General features: G+C 51.9%; 1 protein-coding gene across 1 annotated transcript; it reads right to left on the reverse strand.

Annotated features, from left to right (window-relative positions):
- Positions 1-694: 694 nt before the first annotated feature.
- Positions 695-25157, reverse strand: PLVAP (plasmalemma vesicle associated protein). Its single transcript, XM_512490.8, has 6 exons — positions 24577-25157; positions 13758-13854; positions 12945-13657; positions 10021-10081; positions 9777-9858; positions 695-1613 (listed from the first exon to the last, which is right to left on the reverse strand). The coding sequence occupies exons 1-6, from the start codon at positions 24943-24945 to the stop codon at positions 1607-1609; spliced, it is 1329 nt and encodes a 442-aa protein (XP_512490.4). The 5' UTR covers positions 24946-25157; the 3' UTR covers positions 695-1606.
- Positions 25158-26151: the final 994 nt, after the last annotated feature.

Here is a 26151-nt window from a genome sequence, read left to right on the forward strand (position 1 = left end):
CCAGGCTGTTCTTGAACTCCTGAGCTCAAGCGATCCTCCAGCCTCAGCCTCCCAAAATGCTGGGATTACAGATGTGAGCCATCTTTCTTGGCCTGCTGTTTAAAGGAAACACTAAATTTAACAGCATTGCCGTCATGATGCTGTGCCTTGTAGCCACTGCATTAAACCCTCTTTGGCTATGACTCTGCTATTTCCCTTTGTGTATAGAGGTGCCTGTGCCTTGGGGGCTGCTGGTGTCCCCCAACGTTTGTTCCAGGTTGAAGGGTCTTGTGGCCTGGAGGAGTTGGGGAGGAGGTTCCCTGGCTTTCATCTTCTTTCCAGTCTTTTCTCCTTCATAGCCATGTGGTACTTTTGTTGTTGTTGTTGTTGTTTTGTTTTGTTTTTTGCTCTGTTGCCCAGGCTAGGGTGCAGTGGCTCGATCTTGGCTCACTGCAGCCTCCACCTCCCGGGTTCAAGAGATTCTCCTCCTTCAGCCTCCCGAGTAGCTGGGATTACAGGCGTGCGTCACCACGCCCAGCTAATTTTTGTATTTTAAGTAGAGATGTGGTTTCACCATGTTGGCCAGGCTGGTCTCGAACTCCTGACCTCAAGTGATCCTCCCGCCTTGGCCTCCCAAAATGTTGGGATTACAGGCGTGAGCCAGCATGCCCAGAAACCATGTGGTACCTTTAAAAGCAGAAATCACACTTCTGGAGTCTTTGAAGGATTTACTAATATTTATTAAGTGCCACCAACATTTCAACGGGCCACAGGCAGGGCTGGGAGTTGGGGGAGAAGGAGTGGCTCCCCTCCCGACAACAGGTGACCCTCACCCCCGGCTCAGGGCCCCGAGGGGGGCCTGGAAACACTCACGCTCAAGGAGCGGAGGTGAATGGCTTCCTGTTCTCACCTCCAGGTACAGGCACTAGGGGTGAGGAAGTGGCTGGGAGGCAAGGAAGCTGGAGGAGGGGAGGTGCTGGGGCCCAGGGCTGTGCGGGAGGGGATGGGATCCTGTGGGTACCTTGGCCCGTGTGCAAGGTTCGGGTGGACGTGACACTAGGTGAGAATTGGGTAGAAAGTGTGTGTGAAAGGGCATGCGTGCATGTGATGTTGGTGCCATATCTATAGGTGTCGTTGTCATGGTGTGTGTTGTCACTGTGTCTGTGTGTGACATCATCACCGTCTGTGTGATGCCATCGCCGCGTCTGTGACATTAATATGTGTGACGTCAACATGGCCCGTGACGTCATTGCTGCATCTCGGTGTGACGTCATGCCAAGTTCCCCATGTCTGTGTGCGACGTGCTGCATCTGCACGACGCCATCGCTATATCTCTTCGTGACGTCTACATGGCCACGTGACGCCATCACCACGGTGATATGTGACGTCAGCGCCGTTGCTTGCGTGACGTCATCTCCGCGGCCGTGTGTTCTGGGTGAGGGATCGTGAGGCGCGGGTGCGGGTGTGAGAGAGTACTAGGGGTTTGCATGCAGGGAGTTGTCTGATGGTGGCCCTGGGTGGTTGGGGGCGGCGGGAGGGGGTTGTGTCGGGCGCTGTGAGCATCTCACTGCATCCTCCGCAAACCGCCGAGTCGGGCCATCCCTTGGTCCTCAGGCCTGGAGCCTCCTCAGCCACTAGGGCAGGAAGGGGATGGTAACACAACAGAGTGTCAGACAGAGGGAAGCGCAAACCTCGCCGGGCCCTGGAGGCTCGTCCTCAGCGGGGACACAACATCCTGGGGACCCCGGCCCTGCCTCCTACCACCCTGGGCCCCTACTTCTTCCTCAGGGCCCCAGGATTCCTTCGGGTTCAGCCTCTCCATGAGACTCTCATGTGTTGAACCTCCCCAGGATGGTGAGACTGAGGTGTGTTCCTCCCCATTATACAGATGAAGAGACTGAGATTGAGAGTGGCCACACTTCACGAGCCCCAAGCCCCTGCTACAGCTTGTTTGACTCTCCCCAGTGCCTCCCAACATTCTGGGGATACTGAGAATTTACCCCAAAGCCTCTGCTCCCCCAGACCCCTACACTGGTTCCCAAGGCAAGGCTTCAGTCTCCCTCTTTGGCCTGCTCCTGCTCACATGTCCTCCATGGCTCCCCAGTGCCCTCAGGACAAAGTCCAAACCTTACAACGTGGCATTCAGGGCTCCACCCCTCTGCCCCTGCCAGGCTTCCCCATCAGGGACTCCTGCTGTGCCAAAGACCCAACAATTCCAAGAGCCATCACACTGCTTCCGCACCCTCCGGCCCCACCGCCTTTGCACGAGCGGAGTTGTCTTGCTATCTGGGATGCCCTCCCCCTCCTGGGCCTGGCAGAGGTTCCTGCGAGGGGTCAGGGGTTGGCTTAGAGCCTGTTTCCTGCTGGGGGAGGAGGGGGCTGTGGCTAAGTCCTGCTTCCGCTGGTCCTCTCCCTTCCTTCCCCGGCTCTTCCCTGGGGCCCGAGTGGCCTCACGTTCCTTGGTTGGCTCTGGGCCCTGGCCCTGGCCCCAGACTCCATCCTCAACCAGCATTTACCCAGCTCTTGTCCCTGCTGCCAGCCTGCAAGGCTCCATCTTTGCTTGAACTGGGTCAATGCACATCCCTCTGTCCTGGTCCCCAGCTCTTTGTCCCCTAGTCTGTTCCCCAACAGTGACCAGAGGAACTTGTGGATGCTTGAACTGGGTCATGCACATCCCCTGTCTGCTCAGGTCCTCACAGCAGCCACAGGCAGGGCTTGATCAGCTCCCATCACTTCCCTGCCCTCACCTCCTCCTCCCGTTCCCCTCCATCACTCCGCTCCAGCCACACCGGCCTCTTCCCTCAAACACACAAGGCACGGTCCCACCTTGGGGCCTTTGCCCTGGCTGTGTCCTCTGTCTGGTGCACCCTTCCTGGGATCCCCCCATGGCTCCTCCCTCACCTCCTCTGGGTCTCTGCTTCAGTATCACCTCCTCGGTGTAGCCTGCCCTGTCTCTGGTAGAAGGTTCCAACCTTCTTACGCTTCCTGCCCCTTTCTCTGTCTCGCCCATCACCAAAGGACCCTTGAGTGACCCGTTCATCTAACTTATTATCCATCTCTCCCACTAGATTGTGAGCCCCATGAGGGCAGCGGGTTTGTGTGCCTTGTTCCCAGCACCCAGCACCATGCCCGGTTACCAGCAGCTGCTCAATAAATACGGCTCGAATGGACAAACGAATCATCAGAGTCGTAACAGTGAACTTGAACAACATTAACCACGTGTCCGGCTCAGAGCTAGGGCTGGACTCCCATCTTAAGCCCATACGGCCAGGCGCGGTGGCTCATGCCTGTAATCCCAGCACTTTGGGAGGCCGAGGTGGAGGGATCATTTGAGGCTAGGAGTTAAAAACCAGCCTGGCCAATGTGGTGAAAACTCATCTCTACTATAAATACAAAAGTTAGCCGGGCCTGGTGATGCATGTCTGTAATCCCAGCTACTTGGGAGGCTGAGGCATGAGAATTGCTTGAACCCAGGAGGTGGGAGTTGCAGTGAGCCAAGATCACACCACTGCACTGCAGCCTGGGCAACACAGCAAGACTCTCTCAAAAAATAAAAAAGATTAAGAAAATAATGCCAGGCGCAGTGGCTCATACCTGTAATCCTAGCACTTTGGGAGACGGAGGTGGGTGGATCACCTGAGGTCAGGAGTTTGAGACCAGCCTGGCCAACATGGCGAAACCCCGTCTCTACTAAAAATACAAAAATTAGCTGGGTGTGGTGGCGCATGCCTTTAATCCCAGCTACTCGGGAGGCTGAAGTAGGAGAATCACTTGAACCTGGGAGGCAGAGGTTACAGTGAGCCGAGATGGCACCATTGCACTCCAGCCTGGAAAACAGAGCGAGACTCTGTCTCAAAAAAAAAAAAAAAAAAAAAAAAAAAAAGGCCGGGTGCTGTGGCTCACGCCTGTAATCCCAGCACTTTGGGAGGCCGAGGCAGGCGGATCATGAGATCAGGAGATCGAGACCATCCTGGCTAACACAGTGAAACCCCGTCTCTACTAAAAATACAAAAAATTAGCCGGGCGTGGTGGTGGCCGCCTGTAGTCCCAGCTACTCAGGAGGCTGAGGCAGGAGAATGACGTGAACCCGGGAGGCAGAGCTTGCAGTGAGCCGAGATCGTGCCACTGCACTCCAGCCTGGGCGACAGAGCAAGACTCCGTCTCAAAAAAAAAAAAAAATTAAAATTAAAAATAAAAATAAAATCTTGGCCAGGTGTGGTGGCCCAGTCTGTAATCCTCGCACTTTAGGAGGCTGAGGCGGGCAGATCACCTGAGATCAGGAGTTCAAGACCAGCCTAGTAAACATGGTGAAACGCCATCTCTACTAAAAATACAAAAAAAATCAGCCAGGCTGGTGGCGGGCACCTGTAATCCCAGCTACTCGGGAGGCTGAGGCAGGAGAATTGCTTGAACCTGGGAGGTGGAGGTTGCAGTGAGCTGAGATCACACCACTGTACTCCAGCCTGGGTGGCAGAGTGAGACTCCATCTCAAAATAATAATAATAATAATAATAATAATAATAATAATAATAATAAAATAAATAATAAAATCTTTTTTAAAAAAAGCTCTTCCCATTGCAATTTTTGCCATATTCAGCCACATAGCTCCTGGACCAAGATTTACTTAATATTTGCCATTTAAAAAACGTTTTAGAGGCAGGGTCTTCCTCTGTCACCCAGGTTGGAGTGCAGTGGCGTGATCATAGCTCACTGCAGCCTTGACCTCCTCAGCTCAAGCAATCCTCCTGCCTCAGCCTCCCAAGTAGCTGGGACTACAGGTGCATGCCATCATGCCTGGTTAATTTTTTTTTTTTTTTTTGAGACAGTGTCTCGCTCTGTAGCCCAGGCTGGAGTGCAGTGGTGCAATCTCAGCTCACCGCAACCTCCACCTCCCAGGTCCTGGTTCAAGCAATTCTCCTGCCTTAGCCTCCCGAGTAGCTGGGATTACAGGCACACTCCACCATGCCCAGTTAATTTTTTTGTATTTTTAGTGGAGACAGGGTATCACCATGTTGGCCATGCTGGTCTTGAACTCTTAACCTCATGATCTGCCCGCCTCGGCCTCCCAAAGTTCTGGGATTACAGGTGTGAGCCAACATACCCAGCCATTACTGTCTTTATATCGTTTTTAAAGAAACTTACATTGATTTCCAAAGACACTCAGTCTCTACTTTTTTTGTTTGTTTTTGTTTTTGCTCTGCCTCATGTGATCTGTAGGAAGGGACACTCAGTCTCATCAAGTAAAGGAAAGCTGGCGCACATATCACCAACAGAAAATGACTTTAAAATTTTCCATAGGCCGGGCACCATGGCTCATGCCTGTAATCCCAGAACTTTGGGAGGCCAAGGCGGGCGCACTGCCTGAGGTCAGGAGTTCGAGACCAGCCTGGCTAATGTGGTGAAACCCTGTCTCTACTAAAAAATACAAAAAATAACCGGGCATGCTGGCACATGCCTGTAATCCCAGCTACTCGGGAGGCTGAGGCATGAGAATCACTTGAACCCGGGAGACAGAGGTTTCAGTGAGCAGAGATTGCGCCACTGCACTCCAGCCCAGCGACAGAGTGAGACTCCATCTAAAAAGAAAAAGAAAGATTTTTTTTCCATAAGAGCAAGACCTCATGCTGAAGCCCAGCTGATGCGGGGCCCTGCGTCGGCCATCGATTTGGGAACACGGGAGATGCGCAAGTGTCTGGAAGCCGTTAGAGCAAGTTAATACCAGCTGAGGCTTTGTCTATTTTATTTTTTTAAACTAAACACTATATTAATGAGAATTTTATTTTTTCTCTTTTAGAGACGAGGACTTGCTATGTTGCCCAGGCTGGACTTGAACTCCTAGACTCAAGCAATTCATCCTCCTCAGCCTCCCACAGTGCTGGGATTACAGGCATGAGCCACTTCGTCCCACTAAGCTGAGACTTTATCAAGGCTTAGAAGGAATAAGAGTGGGTCGGGTGTGATGGCTCACGCCTGTAATCCCAGCACTGTGGGAAGCTGAGGTGGGTGGATCACCTGAGGTCGGGAGTTCGAGACCAGCCTGACCAACATGGTGAAACCGTGTCTCTACTAAAAAAACAAAATTAGCCGGGCGTGATGGCGCATGCCTGTAATCCCAGCTGCTTGGGAGGCTGAGGCAGGAGAATCACTTGAACCCAGGAGGTGGAGGTTGCGGTGAGCTGAGATCGGGCCATTGCACTCCAGCCTGGGCAACGAGAGAGAAACTCTGTCTCAAAAACAAAAAAACAAAACAAAAGAAGAAGAAGTAAGAGTGGAGGCCGGAGGGGGTGGTTTATACCTCTAATCCCAGCACTTTGGGAGGCCAAGGAGGGCAGATCACTTGAGGCCAGGAGTTTGAGACCAGCGTGGCCAACATGGTGAAACCCCAAAATTTTTGCAAATTTTGTAGAAAAAGATACAAAAATTAGCCAGATGTGGTGGTACACTCCTGTAATCCCAGCTACTCAGGAGGCTGAGGCAGGACAATTGCTTAACCCAGGAGACGGAGGTTGCAGTGAGCTGTGATTGCGCCACTGCACTCCTGCCTAGGAGACAGAGTGAGAGTCCATCTCAAAAAAAAGAAAAAGGAGTGGAAAAGGAAAAATCAACTCTCCTGATGCATGAGGTGGGTGATTTAATGCTGAGTCTTGTCCCAGCACCTCATTAGGTGCATCTAAAATTCTAGTGACTCAGCTACTTGGGAGGCCGAGGCAGGAAGATCACTTGAGGCCAGGAGTTCGAATCCAGCCTGGGCAACATAGCAAGACCCCTGTCTCTACAAAAAAATAACAATTTAGCTAGGCATGGTGGAGTGTACCTGTAGGCTCAACCACTGGGGAGGCTGAGGCAGGAGGATTGTTTGAGCCCAGGAGTTCGAGGCTGCAGTGAGCTATGATCGTGCCACTGCACTCCAGCCTGGGTGACAGAGCAAGACCCTGTCTCAAAAAAAATAATGATTAAAAAAATAAAATTCCAGTGACTCTCCCCAAGTTGCCCAGTTAACCCAGAGCAGACAGCCCCAGCCCACTTGCCCCCGGCCTCTCTCAGGGGAAGGCAAGTCAAGGGCAGAAGCCAGCAGGCCAGAAGCCCTTCCTGCGACCATGAGGAGAGAAGCAGGCAAGGTCCAGGCTTAAGTACACATTGTTTTCTCGGCAGGTGGACGTCATTTTGGGGTAAACAATGTCAAGAGCTTCCCTGGTTCTCAGCCGAGGCCCTGACAGTCCTGGGCTGGGAGCCCGGGCCTGGCCCTGATTCTCCACTGTGTGACCCCAGGCTGCTCACTTCCCTGGGGCCTCAGTTTCCTCCTCTGAGAAGTGGGGATAATAATAGAACCTCCTTCCTTGCCATGAGGGCTTTCGGCCAAGATGGAGAGAGGAAAATTGTGTTTGCTTGGAGCGGGGAATCTCCTCCTCACCTTTTTGTTTCCCTCCCTGTGGGCTGCTCAGGGCTGAGAACTTTCTCCCAGACAGAGCCATCTAGAGCAAAGGGGTTGAGAGACAGCTTGGCGAGGGAGTGAGCTCCCTGTTGGAGAGGGTATGCAAGAAGGAAAAAAAAAAAAGAAGAGGTGGAAATGGAGCTGGACATGATGCATCCTGGGGAGTTGGCGGCAAAGCTTTCGGAAATCTACTTGGCCAGAAATCCCGTATTAGCCCTCTGAGGCTGCAACAGACCCAGAATGACAATAGCTCCGTGGCAAAATGGTCATAGGCACAGTGGTTGGGGTCAAAGGGATCTGACTTAAAGTTCTGGTGCCTTCCTGAGCCTCGGGTCCTAAACTGCAAACAGCAATGCCAGGCTCTGACTCCTCCGTCAGTGGTGTAGCAGGACCCCAGAGAGAGCACAGGCTGTTCTTGGGGCGGTGGCCTGAGTCACCATCCCTGTGACGCACAGGCCGCCCTCTGAGAAGTGACTGACTCTGGGAGGAGGCGGGGGGCACAGGCAGCAAGCCATGACCTGAGCGTGTGCCAGGAGCCCTTGCTGCTTCCTACAGAGGCCCCTAGTCCCTTGCTCCGGTCATTTTTGGATGGCACCTTGCAATTAGCAAAGCATTTCCAGGCCCTTGACTTCAGAGACTATCTTTTTTTTTTTTTTTTTTCCAAGACAGGATCTCACTCTGTCTCCCAGGCTGGAGTGCAGGGATGCGATCTTGGCTCTCTGCAGCCTCCACCTCCTGGACTCGGGCGATCTTCCCACCTCAGGCTCCTGAGTAGCTCGGACTACAGGTGCGCACCACCACACCTGGGTAATTTTTGTATTTTTTGTACAGAGGGGGTTTTGCTATGTTGCCCAGACTGGTCTTGAACTCCTGGGCTCAAGCAATCCTCTCACCTCGGCCTCCCAAAGTGCTGGGATTACAGGTGTGAGCCACAGTGCCTAGCTGAGACTGTTTTTTATTTTTTATTTTTATTTTTATTTTTTGTTGCCCAGGCTGGAGTGTAGTGGGGCAATCTTGGCTCACTGCAACCTCCACCTCCCAGGTTCAAGTGATTCTCCTGCCTCAGCCTCCGGAGTAGCTGGGATTACAGGTGCCCACCACCACACCCGGCTAATTTTTGTATTTTTTTTTTTTTTAGTAGAGACAGGGTTTCACCATGTTGGCCAAGCTAGTTTTGAACTCCTGAGCTCAAGTGATCCGCCCGCTTCAGCCTCCCAAAGTGCTGGGATTACAGGCGTGAGCCACTGCAACCAGCCTCTCTTTTTTTGAGACGGAGTCTTGCTCTGTTGCCAGGCTGGAGTGCAATGGTGTCATCTCGGCTCACTGCAACCTCTGCCTCCCGGGTTCAAGTGATTCTCCTGCCTCAGTCTCCCAAGCAGCTGGGACTACAGGCGCATACCACCACGCCCAGCTACTTTTTGTATTTTTAGTAGAGATGGGGTTTCACCATGTTGGCCAGATGGTCTTGATCTCTTGACCTCATGATCCGCCCACCTCGGCCTGGGATTACAGGCGTAAGCCACCGCGCCCGGCCTCTTTTTTTTTTTTCTGACACAGTCTCACTCTGTTGTCCTGGCTGGAGTGCAGTGGCATGATCTTGGCTCACTGCAACCTCCGCCTCCCAGGTTCAAGCAATTCTCCTGCCTCAGCCTCCCAAATAGCTGGGATTCCAAGCATGAGCCACTGTGCCCAGCTGAGACTCATTTTCTAGAAAGTAAAGGTCAGGAGTCATTCCTGGATGCCACTCCCCCTTCTCTCCCTCTGCTCATTACCTTCCCTCACCCCCGTCCGGCCTCCAGGCCTTTGGCCTGGCTGTTCCTGCTGCCTAGAACACTGTTCCCCCTGCTTTCCCTGAGGCCAGCTCCTCATGCTCCAGCTCTTCCTCACCAAGGCTCTCTCTTGCCTGTTTGGGGTCCGATGGCCTGGGTTCATGTCCCAGCTCTGCTGTGCTCCCTGGGGTACAGGGCATGCCCTCTCTGTGCCTCACTCTCCTCATCTGGAAAGTGGGTAGAATAGTGGTTTGCCCTACTATTATTGTTAAGTTGTGAAGATTACATGAATTAATCTTGCAAAGTACTTAGAACTGCGTGGGGCTCCCAGTAGGTGCCTAATAATTGTAGGCTCTTTGGTAGTCCCATCATGACACTGTCTAACCCACTACTCAGGGAGTTTCATGAGGACAGGACTGGGTGTGTCTTGGATACTGCTGTGTCCCTCACACCCAACCATACATGACCTAGTATACAGCAGGTGCTCAATTAAGGAAGAAGCAAGTGTGAGATCAGCCTCCCTCCACCCTCAGTCCTGGTCCTAGCTTTGCCCACAGTTCTAAGACTGAACAACTGCAGTCTGCCCAGTGCCTTACCTGGATGGGGCTACAGGGATGCCTGCAGGGGGCCTCTGGGACTCCAGGATCTTCCTCTTGAACTCCTCCAGGCTAGCTGGGTCTGTGGAGGGAGAGAGGTGAGGCTTGACCTACAGCTTCAGTTGCCCCTGCCCCTGGGCTAGGGATGGGCTGGCAGCCCAGGGGAGTGGGAAAGTGGGGCTGGGGTGGGGTTCGAGGTGGAAAGGGGCCCCTCCCCTACTTGGCTCTGTCTTTTGTCACTCACCGATGGGCTGGGGGTTGGGGACAGGGCCCATGGGCCTTGACACTGGCATCATTGGCTGCGACTGTGAAAGAAAGATGGAGGGAGGTTGGTAGGAGCCAGGGCTTCCCAGACAGGCTTCTGCCTTTTCTTTTCTTTTCTTTTCTTTTCTTTTTCTTTTTTTTTTTTTTTTTTTTGAGATGGAGTTTCGCTCTTGTTGCCCAGGCTGGAGTGCAGTGGTGTGATCTTGGCTCATTGCAAACTCTGCCTCCCAGGTTCAAGCAATTCTCCTGCCTAAGCCTCCTGGGTAGCTGGGACTACAGTCACACACCACCATGCCTGGCTAATTTTTTGTATTTTTAATAGAGCTGGGGTTTCACTATGTTGGCCAGGCTGGTCTCGAACTCCTGACCTCAGGTGATCTGCCTGCCTCAGCCTCCCAAAGTGCTGGGATTACAGGCATGAACCACTGCACCCGGCCGGGTTCTGTGCTTTCATGCCCTTCAAGACCATCGTCTCTAAAGTCCTTCCAGGGCAGGGTAACAGACCCCATGTAGAAAGACATACATGGTCATGAACATAGAATCACCTGCACCCACCACAAGACTTGGGGACACCACAAGATGGCTTGGGGACTTGTGGGACTGATTACCTCGGCAGTCCCGAGGCCCCATGCTGCAGAGCTGGCCTACCCCAGTCTCCATCACAGCCTCAGGGTGAATCCAGTTCCAACCCAAGACCCCATCGGAGTCTTCTCACCCACCACAGCCCCCTTCAGACTGAAGCCAACCTACCGTGTAGACTAACTGGACCCCGATCCTAAATGCCACCCCTGGAATATCCCTGAGCCAATCCCCCAAAACCTGAAATCCAAAGCCAATTCTGAACTCAATCACCTAAAATCTGATCCCAACGTGAAAAGTCAATCTCCCTTGGAATCAAGCCCCATCCTAAACCCAATCCTAATTATAAACTGGATCTGACCATATCTTCAGATCTCACTCTGACTCCAACCATTCTCTTGACCCAACCTCTATGAAAATATCCGTTTCGGGCCAGGCGTGGTGGCTCATGCCCGTAATCCCAACACTTTGGGAAGCCGAGGTGGGCAGATCCCCTGAGGTCAGGAGTTCGAGACCAGCCTGGCCAACATGGTGAAACCTCATCTCTACTAAAAATACAAAAAAAAAAAAAAAAAAAAAATCAGCTGGGCCTGGTGGCGGGCACCTGTAGTCGCAGCTACTCGGGGAAGCTGAGGCAGGAGAATTGCTTGAACCTGGGAGGCGGAGGTAGCAGTGAGCCAAGATTGTACCACTGCACTCCAGCCTGGGTGACAGAGCGAAACTCTGTCTCAAAAAGAAAAAAGAGAAAATATCCATTTCCCCAGCCCCAGCCCTGTGCTCCAACATGCCCTCCTACAAACACTTGTGCAATGTCATGCTCAACCTCCTCAACCCCAGACCCCAGCCGCTACCCAGCTCCCATCCTAAACCCACCCTCAGTTCCAATCCCAACCCAAACTTCACTCCAATCCTAAGGCCCTATGGAGCCCCTGATATTAACCCGAAACAGTCCTAAGCTGGTCAGTTACCCCAAATCCACCTCAACCCAGTTCCACCCCGAGATTGGCATCTACCCCAAATTTTACTCTCAACCCAGCCCTGATCGTCACTCAACCCCAATGTCCCCAGCCATAACCCAGGGTCACCCAATCCTTCAACTCAACTCCAAGCCCACTCAACCTTCCACCAGTCACCCTAAACCAACCGAACCTCAACTCCTAACCCATTGTCAATACCAATCCCTATGTCAATGCCAGTGAAATCCAAAATTCACCCTTGGCTGCAACCTCTAAGCATCTCTATACCCACCAGCCACCTCCAGCTACCAGAGCCTCCAATCCAGCTTCAGTGCTTCAACTCAGTCCCAAAGCAACTGAGATCCTAGATCATTCTTCACCCAACCTCACCCCCTACAAGCATCCCTGACTCAATTTGCAAGCTTTTCTCACCATCCAAATTCCAAATTCAACCCCAGTTCTAAAATCAATGAAATCCTAAGTGAAATCCTAACCTTAACTCCAATCAGCTCCAGATACAGCAGTGACCAAAAACTCATCTCAGCCCAACTTAAACACGAGTTCAACCTTCACATCAACTCTTCCTCTAGGCATCCTCACCCCAGTATCACTCCCAACACTAAACCAACTCCCCTGGTTCCTCAACACAACTCAAATACAGGATTTTACCTCCGACCCTAACCCCAATCCTCATCCCAGCCGTAAAAGAACCCACTAGCTCCCTACGCTCAAACTCAGCCTCGATTCTTTCATTTTTCTTTTTTAGAATTGGGAGCAGATTTTATTTTATTTTAGATTCAGTGGGGATGTGTGCAGGTTTGTTACATTGGGTATATTGCATGATGCAGAGGTTTGGGTTTCTTTTTTTTGAGACGGAGTCTTGCTGTGTCACCCAGGCTAGAGTTGCAGTGGTGCGATCTGGGCTCACTGCAACCTCTGCCTCCTGGGTTCCGGCGATTCTCATGCCTCAGCCTCCCAAGAAGCAGCTGGGATAACAGGTGTCTGCCACCAAGCCTGGCTAATTTTTGTATTATTAGTAGAAACAGGGTTTCATCACGTTGGCCAGGCTGGTTTCAAACTCCTGACCTCAGGCGATCCGCCCACCTTGGCTTCCCAAAGTGTTGGGATTATTGGCATGAGCCACTGCGCCTGGCACTCTAATTCCGTTCTTAACCCTACACTCTTCTCAATGCCCATCCCCATTCCAAGCTCTATCCTGATCCTAATGCCTGATCCTAGAGAGTTGTAACTCACCCAACCTAGACCAGGAAGCCATCCTCAAAGCCAACTCCAAGTTCAAATCACCACCACCCTCTTGGCATCTGGACCTAACTCCACTGCAGCCTCCCTCTGGGGCCCGCAAGCCCACCTTGGTCTTGATGCAGGTGTCCAGGGCTGAGTTTCTGATGGCCAGCTCCATCCTGAGCTGCTCCGCCTCCCTCTTCTTCTCTTCCAGCTCCTTGGCCAGGTTGTCTCGTTCCTTCCGCAGCACCGCCTTCTCCTCCAGCGCTAGCTGGGTCTGCCGGGAGCATTCAGCTTGGAGCTTGGCCTCCCGGGCCTGAGCCTCCTTCTCCACCTTCTGTTTCGCCTCCTGACTGGCCCGCAGGCCCTGCTGGGCTTCCAGCTTCTGGCGTTGGAGGTCTGAGTTCTCGCGGGCCACGCGTTCGATATCCGCCCGGAGGCTCCGGGCCAGCTCCTCCACCTTGGAGCTCATGAGGCTGGGCATGTGGTCGCAGGCTCTGCGGATGGAGGCCAATTCCGAGCCCAGGGGATGGTAGAGGTTGTAACCCAGGTTGTCCAGGCTGCGTGGGATAATGGAGTCCCTCCACAGGTTACGAAGATCCATCTCAAACTTGTCCTTGTCCAGGGGCAGGCAGAGGGCTTGCACCTTTTGCAGTTGCTCCTTGGCCAGCTGGCGCTCTTGGTGCTGCAGCTCCCGGGTTTTCACGCATTCAACCAGCTGTTCCTCCACCACGCGTTTGTTCAGCAGCACGCTTTCCTTATCCTTAGTGCAAATGGTCTTCTCCTTGGCTATCTCCACCTCCAGTGTCTTCACCTTCTGATTCAGCATGAAGAGCAAGGCTAAGGAAAACAGGACCAGGAGACCCAGGAAGATTGGGGGCTGCCGAGAGCACTGGGCAGGGAGTCCACCACCCCGGCTCCCTGCAGCCTTAGCACTCACCATCGCAGCTCTTGTTCATGTCCTTGAATTGATCTCTGCATTGCTTCTCACTCAAGATGATGGCAGCCATGTACCTCTGATTGTTCGTGTAGATGACCTGCCCGGAAGATAGGGGAAGGACGCAGGACAGAGCTTAGTGTCTTGCCCCTGGGACTGCCTGGACCCAGATCGAGCACCATGGTGGCCAGAGTGAGCTGAGTTCACAAGGGCATGGTCCCTTTATGAGGGAATGTTAGAAGCCAGGTGTGGCAGCTCACACCTGTCATCCCAATTACTTGGGAGGCTGAGGTGGGAGGATCACTCGAGCCCAGGAGTCTGAGACCAGCCTGGGCCACATAGCGAGATCCCATCTCAATAAAACAAACCAACAAAAATAAATAAACAAAAATATAGTGGATGTTTGTCTGATCTTCAAAAGCTTTTACAGTTACTACTATCCAGAAATAAAAAGACACAAATTATAAATACATGCTACAACATGGATGAACTTTAAAAATATTACATCCACATTTATGGTCAACTGAATTTCTTTTTTTTTTTTTTTTTTTGAAATGGAGTTTCACTCCTATTGCTGTTGCCCAGGCTGGAGTGCAGTGGCGCAATCTTGGCTCACCACAACCTCTGCCTCCCAGATTCAAGCAATTCTCCTGTCTCAGCCTCCCAAGCAGCTGAGATTACAGGTGGCTGCCACCACGACTGGCTAATTTTTTTGTTTGTTTTTGGTAGAGACAGGGTTTCACCATGTTGGCCAGGCTGGTGTTGAACTCCTGATCTCAGGTGATCTGCCCGCCTCGGCTTCCCAAAGTGCTGAGACTACAGGCTTGAGCCACTGTGCCCGGCTCGAATTTTTTTTTTTTTTTTTTTTTAGACAGGGTCTCACTTTGTCACCCAGGCTGGAGTGCAGTGGCCTGATCTCAGCTCACTGCAACCTTGACCTCCCAGGCTCAAGCAATCCTCTTGCATCAGTCTCCCGAGGAGCTAGGACTACAGGTATGCGCCACCACTCCTGGCCAATTTTTTGTATTTTCCTTAGAGATGGGGGTTTTACCATGCTGCCGAGGCTGGTCTTGAACTCCTGAGCTCAAAGAATCCAACTGCCAGGGCCTCCCAGCCCTGAATTTTTTTGTTTTTTTTTAAAGAGATGGGGTCTCACTCTGTTGCCCAGGCTAGAGTACAGTGGAGTGATCATAGCTCACTGCAGACTCGAACTCCTGGGTTCCAGTGATTCTCCTGCCTCAGCCTCCCCAGTAGCTGGGACTACAGGCCTGTGCCACCACGCCTGACTGATTTTTAAAATTTTTTTTTTTTTCTTGAGACAGAGTTTCGCTCCTGTTGCCCAGGCTGAAGTGCAATGGCGCGATCTCGGCTCACTGCAACCTCCACCTCCCGAGTTCAAGCGATTCTCCTGCCTCAGCCTCCTGAGTAGCTGGGATTACAGGCATGCGCCACAACACCCGGCTAATCTTTGCATTTTTAGTAGAGATGGGGTTTCTCCATGTTGGTCAGGCTGGTCTTGAACTCCCAACCTCAGGTGATCCACCCATCTCGGCCTCCCAAAGTGCTGGGATTACAGGCGTGAGCCACCATGCCCAGCCTTAAATTTGTTTTTGTAGAAACGGGGTTTCACTATGTTGACCAGGGTGGTGACGATCTCCCCCATCAGCCTCCCAAATTGCTGGGATTACAGGTGTGCACCACCATGCCTGGCTATGGTCAACTGATTTGGACAAGGATGCTGCTATGAGCTCAACTGTATCCCCAGTACCTGAGAATGTGACTGTATTTAGAAGTAGGGTTTTTTTGTTTTTGTTTTTTGTTTTTTTAGACAGAGTCTCGCTCTATCACCCAGGCTGGAGTACAATGGCTCGATCTCAGCTCACTGCAACCTCTGCCTCCCGGGTTCAAGTGATTCTCCTGCCTCAGCCTCCCGAGTAGTTGGGATTACAGGGGCCCACCTCCCTGCCCGGCTAATTTTTTTTTTTTTTTTTTTTGAGATGGAGTTTCGCTCTTTTTGCCCAGGCTGGAGTGCAGTGGCATGATCTCGGCTCACCGCAACCTCCACCTCCCGAGTTCAAGTGATTCTCCTGCCTCAGTCTCCCTAGTAGCTGGGATTACAGGCACACACCACCATGCCTGGCTAATATTGTATTTTTTAGTAGAGACAAGGTTTCTCCATGTTGGCCAGGCTGGTCTCAAACTCCCATCCTCAGGTGATCCGCCCACCTCAGCCTCCTAAAGTGCTAGGATTACAGGTGTGAGCCACTGCACTTGGCCGAACTAATTTTTGTATTTTTAGTAGAGATGGGGTTTCACCATGTTGGCCAGGCTGGTTTCAAACTCCTGACCTCAGGTGATTCGCCCCCCTCGGCCTCCCAAAGTGCTGGGATTATAGTCGTGAGCCACCTCTCCTGGCAGAAGTAGGGTCTTTAGAGAGGTAATTAAGTTAAGGTGAGGTCCTTAGGGTGGGTCCTAATCCAACATGACTGATGTCCTTATAAAGAGAAGAGATTTGGACACAGAGACACGGACAGAAGGAAGACCAAGAGCAGACACAGGGAGAAGATGCCACCTGCAAGCCAAGTAGAAAGACCTGGAACAGGCCGGCTATGGTGGCTCACGCCTGTAATCCCAGCACTCTGGGAGGCCAAGGCGGGTGGATCACGAGGTCAAGAGTTCAAGAGCAACCTGGCCAAGATGGTGAAACCCCGTCTCTACTAAAAATACAAAAAAATTAGCAGGGCATGTTGGTGGGCGCCTGTAATCTCAGCTACTGGGGAGGCTGAGGCAGAGAACTGCTTGAACTCGGGGAGGCGGAGGTTGCAGTGAGCCGAGATCGCGTCTCTGCACTCCAGTCCAGCCTGGGTGACAGAGCGAGACTCGGTCTCAAAAAAACAAACAAACAAAAACCTGGAGCAGATCCTTCCCTCACAGCCTCAGAAGGAACCAACCCCGCTAACACTTTGATCTTGGTACCACCCAGTCTGTAATACCTTGTCATGGAAGCCCTAGCAAATTAATACAAATGCTAACAACATCTCATGAGGCAAACAACAGTCTTTAAAAAAAAACTTTTTTTTTTTTTTTTTTTTTTTTGAGACAGGGTTTTGCTCTGTCACCCAGCCTGGAGTACAGTGGCACGATCTCGGCTCACTATAACCTCCGTCTCCCGGGTTCAAGTGATTCCCCAGCCTCAGCCTCTTGAGTAGCTGGGATTACAGGTGTGCACCACTATACCTGGCTAATTTTTGTATTTTTAGTAGAGACAGGGTTTCGCCATGTTGGCCAGGCTGGTCTCGAACTCCTAACCTCAAGTGATCTGCCCACCACCAGCCTGGCCAACATGGCGAAACCCCATCTTTGCTAAAAATACAAAAATTAGCCAGGCATGGAAGCGCATGCCTGTAGTCCCAGCTATTTGGGAGGCTGAGCCAGGAGGCTCGCTTGAATCCGGGAGGCGGAGGTTGCAGTGAGGCGAGATTGTGCCACCGCACTCCAACCTGGGGAACAGAGTGAGACTCTATGTCCAAAAAAAAAAAGAAAAATTAAAATTAAATTAAATAAGATATGCAAATGGCCAACGAGCATATCAAAAGATATTCAAAATCGGCTGGGCGCGGTGGCTCACACCTATAATCCCAGCAGTTTGGGAGGCCAAGACAGGTGGATCACCTGAGGTTGGGCATTCAAGACCAGCCTGGCCAACATGGTGAAACCCCATCTCTACTAAAAATACAAAAAAATTAGCCAGGCCTGGTGGCAGGTGCCTGTAATCCCAGCTACTTGGGAGGCTGAGGCAGAAGAATTGCTTGAACCCGGGAGATGGAGGTTGCAGTGAGCCACGATCACACCATTGCACTCCAGCCTGGGTGACAGAGCGAGAGTCTGTCTAAAAAAAAAGAAAGAAAGAAAGATATTCAAAATCATTAGCCATTACGGAAATGCAAATCAGGACCACAGTGAGATACCACTTCACACCCACGAGGGTGGCTATTTTAAAAACCCATAAACCCCCAAAATGAACAGTAACAGGTGTTGATGAGGATGTGGGGAAATCAGAATTCTCAGACAGTACTAGTGAGAATGTACAATGTTGCAACGGCTTTGGGAAAGTCTGGCAGTTCCTCAAAATGTTAAACATAGTTACCACGTGACCCAGAAACTCTACTTCTCAGCATATACCCAGAGCAATGGAAACACATCCTCACATCAACTTGCCAGGAATGTCCACAGCAGCTCGATTCACAGTAGCCAAAGGTGGAAAGAACCCAAATGCCTGTCAGCAGATGAATTAACGCACAAAATGTGTTCCTTCCATAGATAGAACATGATTCAGCCATAAAAAGGAAGGAAGCACTGATCCATGTTGCAATGTGTGTGAACCCCAAAAACATGATGCCTAAGTGAGAGAAGCCAGACACAAAAGGCCACAGAATGTGAGATTCCATTGACATGAAATGCCCAGAACAGGCAAATCCATAGAGACAGGAAGCAGGTTGGTGGCTGTCAGGGATTGGGGGAGGGGAATGGGGAGTGACTGCTGATGGGGACGTGGGTTTTCTTTTGGGAAGGTGAAAATGTTCTAAAATAATGTTCTAAAATGGATCGTGGTGATCAATGTACAACTCTGTGAATGTACAAAAAATCATCAAATTGGCCGGGCGCGGTGGCTCACGCCTGTAATCTCAGCACTTTGGGAGGCTGAGGCAGGCGGATCACGAGGTCAGGAGATCTAGACCATCCTGGCTAACATGGTGAAACCCCATCTCTACTAAAAATACAAAAAATTAGCCAGGCGTGGTGGCGGGCGCCTGTAGTCCCAGCTACTCAGGAGGCTGAGGCAGGAGAATGGCGTGAACCTGGGAGGCAGAGCTTGCAATGAGCTGAGATCGAGCCACTGCACTCCAGCCTGGGCGACAGAGCGAGACTCCATCTCAAAACAAACAAAAAAACAAACAAAAACATCAAATTGTACACTTTAAATAGGTGGATTGTAAAATACGTGAATTATATATCAATAAAGCTGTTTTTAAAAATTATTTTTTATTATTATTATTTTTGAGATGGAGTCTCGCTCTGTGGCCCAGGCTAGAGTGCAGCGGTGTGATCTCAGCTCACTGCAACCTCTGCTTCCTGGGTTCAAGTGATTCTCCTGCCTCAGCCTCCCAAGTAGCTGGGAATACAGGGGCGCACCACCATGACCGGCTAATTTTTGTATTTTAGTAGAGACGGGGTTGCACCATGTTAGCCAGGCGGTTTCGAACTCCTGACCTCAAGTGATCCACTGGCCTCGGCCTCCTGCCTTGACTTCCCAAAGTGCTGGAATTACAGACGTGAGCTGCCACGCCCGGCCAGCTATTTTTATTTTATTTTAATTTTATTTTTTTTGAGACATGGTCTCACTCTGCCACTCAGGCTGGAGTGCGGTGGTGTGATCACAGCTCACTGCAGCCTCAGCCTCCCCAGGCTCGGGCAATCCTCCCACCTCAGCCTCTCAAGTAGCTGGGATTACAGGCGCGTGCCACCACTTCTGGCTAATTTTTGTATTTTTTATAGAGATGGGGTCTCACCATGTTGCCCAGGCTGGTCTTAAACTGCTGAGCTCAAGCAATCCACCCACCTTGGCCTCCCAAAATGTTGGGATTACAGGTGTGAACCACCACGCCTGGCCAGCAAAGCTGTTTCTAAAGAAAGTGTTCACAATTTAACAAACTAAAGCCATGCCTTTCAAACTTTGGAAGAGAAGCCTCTGCAGAAATATAATAAGACATGAAGAATCAGGAGAGTTTGTCTTTCTGCAACTCTCTGTCCTTCATCCTTTTGCAGTTGGCCCTGGGTGAATGTCCTGGGGGGACATGGGGAATGCCTTCTGTTCTCAAAAGCCTTAGTCATTAGGAGGCTGAGGTGGGAACAATGCTTGAGGCTGGGAGTTCGAGACCAGCCTCGGCAATGTAGTGACACCATGTCTCTAAAAAAAAAAAAAAAAAAAAAAGGCTGTGATTTTTAAGTTTCTTTTTTAATTTTTAGTTTATTTTTTATAGAGAAGAGGTGTCTTGGGAGGCTGAGGCAGGTGGATCACCTGAGGTCAGGAGTTCCAGACCAGCCTGGCCAACATGGGGAAACCCCATCTCTGCTAAAAATACAAAAAATTAGCTGGGTTTGGTGGCGGGTGCCTGTAATCCCAGCTACTCGGGAGGCTGAGGTAGGAGAATCACTTGAACCCGGGAGGCAGAGGTTGTAGGGAGCTGAGATTGCGCCACTGCAATCCAGCCTGGGCGACAGAGTGAAACTCTGTGTCAAAAATAGTAATAATAATAATAAAATAATTAAATAATGTTTTTATTTATTTATTTATTTATTTATTTTTTTGAGACGGAGTCTCGCTCTGTCGCCCAGGCTGGAGTGCAGTGGCGCAATCTCGGCTCACTGCAAGCTCCACCTCCCGGGTTCATGCCATTCTCCTGCCTCAGCCTCCCAAGTAGCTGGGACTACAGGCACCCACCACCACACCTGGCTAATTTTTTGTATTTTTAGTAGAGACGGGGTTTCACTGTGTTAGCCAGCATGGTCTCGATCTCCTGACCTAGTGATCCACCCACCTCGGCCTCCCAAAGTGTTGGGTTTACAGGTGTGAGCCACTGCACCCAGCCAATAATTTTTTTTTAAATGAAAAGACAGGCCAGGTGCAGTGGCTCACACCTGTAATCCCAGCACTGGGAGGCCAAGGCGGGCGGATCACAAGGTCAGGAAATCGAGGCCATCCTGGTTAACATGGTGAAACCCCGTCTCTACTAAAAATACAAAAAAAAATTAGCAGGGCATGTTGGCGGGCACCTGTAGACCCAGCTACTCGGGAGGCTGAGGCAGGGGAATTGCTTGAACCCGGGAGGCAGAGGTTGCAGTGAGCGGAGACCGCGTCATTGCACCCCAGCCTTGGCGACAGAGCTAGACTCTGTCTCAAAAAAAAAAAGAAAGAAAAGACACCAGTTAGCCAGGTTCAGGTCTGAGAGGGGAGGCAGGGCTCTAATCTGAGGATCTAAGGGGCAGGCAGGACCCTATTGGGAGGGTCTGAGGGAGGGGCACAGTTATGCCCTGGGGACTGAGGGGTGTTCCACCCCATCTTGGGGGGCTGAGGTGAGACCCACCATACTCTGGGCATCTGGGGAGACAGTGCTTTGCCCCAGGGTTTTGGGGGATAGAGACAGGGCCCTACCCCTGGGGCTCTGGGCGAGGGGTTGAGGTGGAGGTAGGGCCCCCCCATTAGGGGTCTGAGGTGAGGAGACCGAGTTCTGCCTTGAGCAGGACTGAGGGGGCTGAGCTTACCTTCCTGCCCAGTGCGGACGGCTGGGTGGTCTGAGGTCCTATGGGAGGCCTGTCTTTGCCACTGCCTGGCCCCTGGCCAGCCAGGTCACCTCCTTGGAAGACCCCGAAGCTGCCTCTTCAGCCTTCCCTCACCCCACCCTCCCATCTCTCACCCACCTCACCCTTAAGGAGAGAGCCCCACACCTGCTCCCCACAATGTCTCAGGGCAGGCAGGACACCCCCTGGATGAAGTTGTGTCTGAGAACACGGGGATAATTGTCTAGTGAGTTTGACACAAGCCGGGGTGCGAGAGTGGCGCGATGGTCTCCAGGAGACCCCAGATTTGCAGCTGTGACTGTACCCAGAGAGCCCGCCTGTTTCTGCCACCTCAAGAAAGTCACCTCCCCTCTCATGCCTTCACTTTCCTGCCTGCAAAGGGTTTAAAATTTCTGCTGCCCAGGCGCAATGGCTCACTCCTGTAATCTCAACGCTTTGGGAGGCCAAGGCAGGTGGATCACTTGAAGGCAGGAGTTTGAGACCAGCCTGGCCAACGTGGTGAAACCCCATCTCTACTAAAAATACAAAACTTAGCCGGGCATGGTGGGGCGCACCTGCAATCCCAGCTACTCGGGAGGCTGAGGCAACAGAATCGCTTGAGCCTGGGAGGCAGCGGTTGCAGTGAGCCAAGACCTTCCACTGCACTCCAGCCTAGGCAACAGAGGGAGACCCTGTCTCAAACAAAACAAAATAAAACAAAACAGCCGGGAACGGTGGCTCACGCCTGTAATCCCAGCACTTTGGGAGGCCGAGGCGGGTGGATCACAGGGTCAGGAGATCCAGACCATCCTGGCTAACACAGTGAAACCCGGTCTCTACTAAAAATAGAAAAATTAGCCAGGCATGATGGCGGGCGCCTGTAGTCTCAGCTACTCAGGAGGTTGAGGCAGGAGAATGGTGTGAACCCAGAAGGTGGGGCTTGCAGTGAGCCGAGATTGCGCCACTGCACTCCAGCCTGGGCGACAGAGCCAGACTCCATCTGAAACAAAACAAAACAACAAAAGCTTCTCCCTACTTCCTGGGATTTGGCAATGAGTTAATATTTCTAAATTCAACACCCAGCATACAGCAAATATGAACTGTTTATACATGCTAGAATTGAACAGGAACAAAACACTGTGAACTTTTATTCAGTCCATCCTTTTTTTGTTTTTTTGTTTTTTTCCATTCAGGGTCTCACTCAGTCGCCCAGGCTGGAGTACAGTGGCACTATCTTGGCTCACTGCAGCCTTGACCTCCTGGGCTCAAGTGATCCTCCCACCTCAGCCTCCCAAGTAGCTGGGACTACTGGCATGTGCCACCATGCCTGACTAATTTTTGTATGTATGTATGTATGTATGTATGTATGTATGTATGTATGTATTTATTTATTTATTTTTAGACAGAGTCTCCCTCTGTTGCCCAGGCTGGAGTACAGTAGTGAGATCTCGGCTCACTGCAATCTCTGCCTCCCAGGTTCAGGTGATTCTCCTGCCTCAGCCTCCTGAGTAGCTGGGACTACAGGCACATACCACCATACCCGGCTAATAATTTTTGTATTTTTAGTACAGACGGGGTTTCACTAGGTTGGCCAGGCTGGTCTCAAATTTCTGACCTCAAGTGATCCACCCACCTTGGCCTCTCACAGTGCTGGGATTACAGGTGTTAGCCACTATGCCTGGCCTAATTTTTGTACTTTTTGTAGAGACAGGGTTTCACCATGTTGCCCAGGTTGGTCTCAAATTCCTGGACTCAGGTGGTCCTCCTGCCTCGGTCTCCCAAAGTACTGGGATTACAGGTGTGAGCTACTGTAGCCGGTCTTCAGCCACTTATTTGCAGCTTGTGTGTGCTGGACCCCTTTGATTAGTGCTGGCACATTCTGGGAGCTTCATGCATAGTAAGTTATGGGCTCAGGACTGCCAATTAACACACAGGAGGAGAATTAAACTTGGATTCCAAAAAGACAATGAATATTATTTTCAAAACTATATCTCAAATATTGCATGGAATATACTTACAGTTTAAAAAAAATGTTGCTGGCTGGGAATGGTGGCTCATGCCTGTAATCTCAGCACTTTAGGAGGGTGAGCCTAGGAGTTCAAGACCAGCCTCAGCAGCATAGTGAGATTCTGTCTCTAAAAAAAAAGTTAGCCAGGGCACCAGGTCAGGGCACGGTGGCTCATGCCTGTAATCCCAGCACTATGGGAGGCCGAGGTGGGTGGCTCACTTGAGGTCAGGAGTTTGAGACCAGCCTGGCAAACATGGTGAAACCCCGTCTCTACTAAAAATACAAAAATTAGCTGGCATGGTTGCACACGCCTGTAATCCCAGCTACTCAGGAGGCTGAGGCAGGAGAATCACTTGAACCTGGGAGGTGGAGGTTGCAGTGAGCCGAGATTGTGCCACTGCACTTCAGCCTGGGTGACAGAGCGAGACTCCGTCTCAAAAAAAAAAAAAAAAATTGCCAGGTGTGGTGGTGCCCACCTGTAATCTCAGCACTTTGGGAGGTCCAGGAGGGAGGATTGTTTGAGCCCAGGAGTTCAAGACCAGCCTGATCAACATAGCGAGACCCCACGTCTACTAAAAATAAAAAATGACCTGGGCATAGTGGCATGTCCATAGTGCCAGCTACTCAAAAGGCTGAGGCAGGAGGATTGCTGGAGCCCAGGATGTCAAGGCTGCAGTGAGCTATGCTCACATCACTGTGCTCCAGCCTGGGTGACAGAGTGAGACCCTGCCTCCAAAAAAAAGAAAAGAAATAAAAAAAATTTAGCTGGACGCAGTGCCCCACACCTGTAATCCCAGCAGTTTGGGAGGCTGGGGTGAGAGGATTGCTTGAGCCCAGGAGTTCGAGACTAGCCTGGGCAACATAGTGAGACCTCATCTCTGCTAAATATAAACATATTAGCTGGGTGTGGTGGTGCACGCCTGTAGTCCCAGCTACTCAGGAGGCTGAGGCAAGAGGATCACTTGAGTCCAGGAGATTGAGGTTGCAGTGAGCTGTGATAGCAATTGCACTCCATCCAGCCCAGGATACACATGGAGACCCTGTCTCTTAAGAAAAAAAAAAAAAATCTATCGGCCGGGTGCAGTGGCTCACGCTTGTAATCCCAACACTTTGGGAGGCCAAGGCAGGCGGATCACTTGAGGTCAGGAGTTTGAGACCAGCCTGGCCAACATGGTGAAACCCCATCTCTACTAAAAATACAAAAATGAGCCGGTTATGATGGCACATGCCTGTAATCCCAGCTACTCGGGAGGCTGAGGCAGGAGAATCACTCCAACCTAGGAGGCAGAGGTTGCAGTGAGCCGAGATTGCACCACTGCGCTCCAGCCTGGGAGACGGAGCGAGACTCTGTCTCATAAGGAAAGAGAACATTGGTCCTGTGACCGTCCCCCTCTCTTGGATGAGGAAACTCAGGCTCAGAGAGGTGAGGGGGCTTGCCCAGGGTCCCCAGGGCGAGTGTCCTGCCCACAGCCTTACCCGGTCACCCTGGCACTGGCGGAAGCTGGCATTGATGCGGTCCAGGTCGCGGCGAGCGTTCAGCCACATCTGCATGATGGCATCCTTGGCGCGGGTGGTGAAGTTGAGCTCCTTGGTCAAGTTGGACTGGGAGGCCGTGAGCCCCAGGAGCTGACTGTATAGGCCCTCGGCTCGGCGCTCGGTGGCCTGCAGGTTGGACTCTGTGCTCACGTGCACGTTGCCATAGACCATGAAGAGCACGAGCCCCAGGATGATGAGGAATTGGATGAGGGAGACGAAGAGGAAGAAGTAGCGCAGGTAATACCAGCAGCCCCGAGAGCTGCCCCCCGCCCGAGCGTAGGACCCTCCGTGCTCCATGGCCAGACCCATTTGCTCGATCCCGCCGTCCGGTGCACCGTCCCTGCTCGCCACCCGGCCTGCTCTGGCCCCCGCCTCACAGGGGGGAGTGCTTATATTACTCCTCTTAATACTTCCTCTGCCTGGCTCCTTCCTGGCCCGGAGGAAACGGGGGCTGCGGGTTATCACAACACTCCCACTCTGGCTGTGAGAAGGCGGGGGTGGGGCTGGGGGCCCAGAGCCAGGGCACCGGCTGGACCCCTCTGATTAATGCTGGGTGGGGCGCTGGCTGGCTGGTCAGGCATTCCTGGCCTCTTCGAGCCTCGCGTTCGCCTTTACTTGGTGGCGGGTGCTGTTCTCAGTACCTGCTGTGATTAGGTCGCTGAATCATGCCAGGTCTGTTGCTGTCTCCCTTGTGTGGCGGAGGAAACTGAGGCACAGGGAGGAGAAGGGGTTGCCTCGGGGTCTCACGCTGTTAGTTCAGCGAACTTGACTTACCTCAAGACAGGCTGGCTACAGACGTGCACCCACTTCACCAGGGCAGTGCTGATTAAGTGCCACAAAACGTGGGAAATGTGCCAGGCGCGGTGGCTCACGCCTATAATCCCAGCACTTTGGGAGGCCGAGGCGGACAGATCACCTGAGGTCAGAAGTTTGAGACCAACCTGGACACCGTGGTGAAACCCCCGTCTCTACTAAAAATACAAAAATTAGCCGGGTGTGGTGGCGCTCGCCTGTAATTCCAGCTACCCAGGAGGCTGAGGCAGGAGAATCGCTTGAACCCAGGAGGCGGAGGTTGCAGTGAGCAGAGATCGTGCCATTGCACTCCAGCCTGGGGTATAGAGCAAGACTCTGTTTCAAAAAAAAAAAAAAAAAACAGAAAAAGTGTGAAACGCTTAGCTAGCCTAGGGATGGACAAGCAGTAGGTGATTAGTAATTGCATAGGAGGGCATCACGGAGGGCTGAGCCATGGATGGCGGTGGCGCTGGCTCCCCAAGCGCTGTCATTGCCCCCAGTGCCCTGTTCACTTAGATGCTCCGTAAATGCTCCAGGAAACTGCAGCACAAGGAATAATGAACTTGGAGCGGGGAAGAGCTGGCTTTGTCCCGTGAGAGCTCGGGCAAGAGGCCTCGCATGTCCGTGCCTCCCTTTTCCCCTTTGTGAGACGGGGTATGCCCAGTGCCTCGTCACTCTGTGGCTGTTGTTATGATTAGGATCATTTCCTGCTGGAGGCACTGC

This window comes from Pan troglodytes, chromosome 20 (genome assembly GCF_028858775.2).
Source record: "Pan troglodytes isolate AG18354 chromosome 20, NHGRI_mPanTro3-v2.0_pri, whole genome shotgun sequence".
Classification (NCBI taxonomy): Eukaryota; Metazoa; Chordata; class Mammalia; order Primates; family Hominidae; genus Pan; species Pan troglodytes.